A 5,000-nucleotide genomic window follows, 5' to 3' on the forward strand; every position below is an offset into this window, starting at 1 on the left:
GCTAATGTCCATCACTTCCCCCTCACATAAACGTGTGTTTCCATCACTCTGAGGAGGCAGAAGACCAGCTGGTGGTCGAATACGAGCGCGCTAAAGAAAGATAACACTCTGTTCCGGTTTATCTGCGTACACGCCTTTCCTTCTCCTCATTTCTCTTTTGTTGACTTCTCTGCCCCCCTGCTGTGCTTCTGTCTGTCTCCATACTCTCTTCTTTCCGTTGGTCATTGCTCTATCTCTGCCATGAGTGTGTGCTTGAATTCACTCTGTTCCCCCTTAACACTCAAAAATAAACATGTGTATCCTGAGTTCAGTGGCTTGACTCCCCTCACCTCGGAGTCCTTGTAGTGGCGCTCGGGGATCTCATCATAGGCGATGTCCACGGTGCACACCTCTGTTTCCTCTTCTTTGGGCTCGCTGCTAAAGATCTGAGGAACAGGGAGGAGTTCAAAGATAAATAAAATGTTGTGGGATGTTGCAAGGCTATTTTTTTTTATGTGATAGGACAGCATCACACACTTTCACAGTAAAGCAGGAGTTGAATTAGGTTTGGAAGTTTCAAAGCACATTATTCTGTTGGTCTCAAAACAAAGCGATAGCCGTCCTTCTGCCTTTACCCTCCGACAATACAAACTGTGAGGACTTATATGAGTCACTACGTATGATCAGTAATTTGTGTCTGACTCACACAGGAACAGCAAAGCAATATCCGTCAGGTATCCGCTCTCTTCACAACCATTTTACGGCTCCTGCGTCACAGTTGTTCCTGCTTTGAACAATCTTTTATACAGGTGTAGCGGAAGGGAGAAAGGGCAGTGCGAGGGATGAAAAGGTTATTGAAAGGGAAGAGAATGGAGGATGAGATGTACAAATGGTGAAGGCGGTGGAGGGAAGTGTAAAATTGAGAGCGGAAGGAGCGAACACTTGTATTTAACTCTTCTGCCCTCACTTCTAAAACACCCCCACTTGTTACGATCAGCTTCAAATGTGAAATAATGACCTGATGTTCTGTGAACGCGTCTGACTGGGTTTGCAGCTCCCACTAGCCACCACTAGGTGGAGCTGCGGCCTTTTGTTTTCAGCTGCAGCATGGATCATGGCAGGATTGCGTAACCTTGCACCTTACTGCCAGGAAAGTGTTAAGTGGCTCTGAGGAAGAGATGGATATCAAGAACAGTACTTCTACGGTGACATATTGACACGTGTTTGTGCTCTACGTAAATGCTTTGGAAATAATGTTTTCAAGCCAATAACATCCATTGCATTGCACTAAACTGATAAAAGGGAACTGATTGAAGGGCAGGTGGTTGATTGCTTAAGATGCCTTTACGTTTTATTTTGTGCTTGTACTGCCATAACTTCAGCATTTTGTTATTTAGTCACACAACTGTTTACGGAAACGACATTGTAAGATATATCCTGCGGTGTGAGTGAAAAGAAGAACTGTGTTTCTGGTGTGACAGAGCAACGAAATAAACAAATATTGTAACATAACAAATATATACCACAGGAAAACCCTGTACACGAGTGAGAGGATAGCAGTATGAGTGCTGATCCACTCACACTCTGAATTGTGGGCAAAGTCTCAAAATTAAAGATGGCACAATGACGCAGTAGAATTTAACATTTTGGATTTAGAGGCTTTGAAGCAGAAGGATTAGTGACAATATGGGAAGGAAAGAAAGGCAATGAAACAGACAGTTGCGCAATCGGGGACTGTTAGATGTACAAGAAAGGAGATTCAGCAAAAAACTTCAAATAAAAGCCAAGCTAAGACCTCTTTTACTTTGTCCACCACATGACACTGAGCTCTACTCACATTATCATTGCTCCCTTTGTTGTCCTCGTATTTGGATTCTATGTGGATGGAAAACTTGGGCAGGAAGGAGCACTGGAGTGGATAGAAAATACACAACAAAGAAAAATTGATTTGAACGGTGATCACCTTGTGAGATGATAATTACATGGCTTAGGTTTGGATCACCACAGACAAGTACAAAATGTGATTTTTTTGTTGACGGACTCACAAAAAGAGATGTGAGACTAATTGTGTCTCACAGATCTTTGTTATATTGCCCAAACCAGATGAGTAATTATGATCTTTCTCTTACTGAGTAGATGTATTGCACCATAGCTGCTCTTCATTCACTCCTAAACACGGCATCTTGATGAGATTAAAGCTCGACACTTCCAATTATTATACGACCAAAGAGTGGTGGGATACTGTTTAAAAAGGCTGATGGTGTACAAGCTTGTGTGTGTGTGTGTGTGTGTGTGTGTGTGTGTGTGTGTGTGTGTGTGTGTGTGTGTGTATGTGTGTGTGTGTGTGTGTGTGTGTGTGCCACTGCAGGACAAAGACAGCAGGAGGGATTGAGGAGAGAGGGAGCTATAGGGCCGAATGCCTAACTGTGTGCGTGTGTGTGTGTGTGTGTGTGTGTGTGTGTGTGTGTGTGTGTGTGTGTGTGTGTGTGTGTGTGTGTGTTTGTGTGTGTGTGAAGGTCACGCAGAAAGGGTGCTGCATTCCTACTGGCCTTGTGACTCTTATCAGGGAGACGAGAAAACAAGAAAGGTGTGTGCGGGTTATTGTGTGTGTGTGTGTGTGTGTGTGTGTGTGTGTGTGTGTGTGTGTGTGTGTTTGTGTGTGTGTGTGTGTGTGTGTGTGTGTGTGTGTGTGTGTGTGTGTGTGTGTGTGTGTGTGTGTGTGTGTGTGTGTGTGTGTGTGTGTGTTTGTGTGTGTGTGTGTGTGTGTGTGTGTTTTTTTGTTTATGAAAGAGACTGTCATTCAAGAGAAGACAATGTCAATCACAGAAAAATGACTCTGCTTTTATTTTACATAATTGTTGAGTCATTGTTTTAATTGTTTACAGTATCAACCTCACAAAGCAGTATGCAGGTTTTTATGGACGGGCCCAGCCACTATCACACACTTCACACAGTGTGATGTGCACATTGGTTAATGCCCTCAATGTGTGGCCCAATTGTGAAGGAAGAAATGCTAACATGGGCATGCTAAGTTAGTTTAAATATTAGCTTATATTAGATAGTTAGCACAGAACACAAATGACAGCGGAAACTAATGGTCATTTGTTTTGAGGTGATTGATCATATATACATAATGTTTGACCTGATGATGATGATGCTGCTGGTTGATGGTATTCCCTAATGTTCAAAAATGAATGGTAATCAATCAGATAGTTATTAAGATATTTCATTAAGAGCCACACATGTTATCCTGTTGGTGGCAGATAGACAGGAAAGTGTGGCATAACTTTGAGATATGACTACCTATTCTGATTCATAAAGTCATGGTCATTGCCTCTACCAATCATAAACCTCATCTTTTGCATCATCACCCCCACCTTGGGCTAATCATAACAAAACATTTCATTTAATTATCATTTAGACCATTTGGCAGCATGACAACACAGCACCTTCAACACAGGGTATAACTGCTTGTTATAAGTGGACATCTGGTTTGTTAGAGGCTCTTATAACTAAATCACAATGATTGCTGATTTGAGAATATTGAGCGCAGCTTTGTACACCTACAGCATATTTTCAAGAAAAGGGATGCTGAAGTATTTGCAACAGTCATGTTCTTACTGTAAGGTTGTAACGTTAGAAGAAGTTATCTGTTCACTTTTCAAATCATGAACATCCTCAAACACCCAAATGTTAAATGTATCTGTACAGTGTCAGAGGAGAAGAGTTGTGTTTCATTGATGTTTTCCTGCTGCCACAGACACAAGGTGGGCAGGCTAATGTCCCAGAGCAAATCATTAATGCTTTTTTCTCAGCAAAAGTCAATTAACCGGGTATCTCTTTGAGAGCTTTGGGTTTTTAAATATGTTTTTAAAGAAGAATTAGATGTATCGATATTGAACGGCGATCAATGACAATCAATGTGAGCCTATAGGTCTTAAAAGTCGATTTTACATTTCAACCTTATCTATGGAGCCTAAAAGTAGTATAGTTTAAGTTCAGATACAACGAGATGAGTTGTTGTCCCAGGGTGTAATTGTTTACCCTTTACGGACATGGTGAGGAGCTTTCTAGAAGAACTGCTGCTCCTTGTATAAAACAAGAGTCAGTTCATTAGGATTCTGATTAGGATTCACCCTGGACTCCTCCCTGTTATTTCAGATACATCCAACAGGGAGGTGACCCCAGGGTACACAGACAACCCACAGGAGGTATTACCACTTAAACATGGGAACACATCAAGATTCAGTGGAAAATAAATAAATAGGCGATGCTGATTTACACCTGTGCCTTGGGTACCCTTTATTATTGCAGAAAAAGTTATTAAGAAATAAATACACCAATAAATACAATATTCTGTGGATTTAATTGAGTTTCCAGATCACAGTTTTCCCTGATGTGAAATTTCAAGGGTTTAAAATATGGGTGTTTTCAGTTGAATGTCAAAGCATGAGGTGTTTCCAAGAAGGGAAAATAATTAAAAATAAGAAACTTGCTCGTATAATATTGTTACATATTACATACTTGTGTGTTGCTACATACAGTGTGACAGATCCTGAGAGTAATTTGTTTAAATTCAAACTAGACTATTCAGAGACATTTGTGATCCCGAGCCAGCATCATTCAGGAAGTGTAGCTACTCTCCCCTTTCATCTCCACCACAAAGATTTACATTTGGATCTAAGTGTTTTTTGTGTAAATGTGATTTTTCATGTGTGTGGGTGCAGACACATTGAAAGTACTTACCGTGTACTCTGATCGTATTCCCATCAGAGGCCATCAGTGTAATGGACAGAAATGGGAGTTGAGTGAGAGGGGCAGGCGGGAAGAGTACCAAGAAATGAAACCATATGAGAGAGTTAAGAAAGAAAAGCCATTTAGTTCAAAATGGAAAAAGGACAATTGAGCCAAAGCAATAGCACAGTCCCAGTGATAGCACATAAGAGGAACCCATGTTGTTATGACATAGTGTGTTATTTATTTCAAAGATGTGTCACATGGACTACTATACACATACATGT

The 5,000-nt window shown here is 41.0% G+C and overlaps 1 protein-coding gene across 1 annotated transcript in view; it reads right to left on the reverse strand.

The window, feature by feature from the left end:
- Window positions 1-5,000, reverse strand: part of pitpnc1a (phosphatidylinositol transfer protein cytoplasmic 1a) — a 39,420-nt gene that overhangs the window by 5,119 nt on the left and 29,301 nt on the right. The window contains exons 4-6 of the mRNA XM_079645781.1: window positions 4,726-4,733; window positions 1,817-1,888; window positions 330-425 (exon numbers count right to left, since the gene is read on the reverse strand). Of these exons, the coding sequence (XP_079501907.1) occupies window positions 330-425; window positions 1,817-1,888; window positions 4,726-4,733 (176 nt within the window). The remainder of the gene's footprint in view (window positions 1-329; window positions 426-1,816; window positions 1,889-4,725; window positions 4,734-5,000) is intronic.

This window comes from Notothenia rossii (genome assembly GCF_949606895.1).
Source record: "Notothenia rossii genome assembly, chromosome: 8".
In the NCBI taxonomy this organism is placed as follows: Eukaryota; Metazoa; Chordata; class Actinopteri; order Perciformes; family Nototheniidae; genus Notothenia; species Notothenia rossii.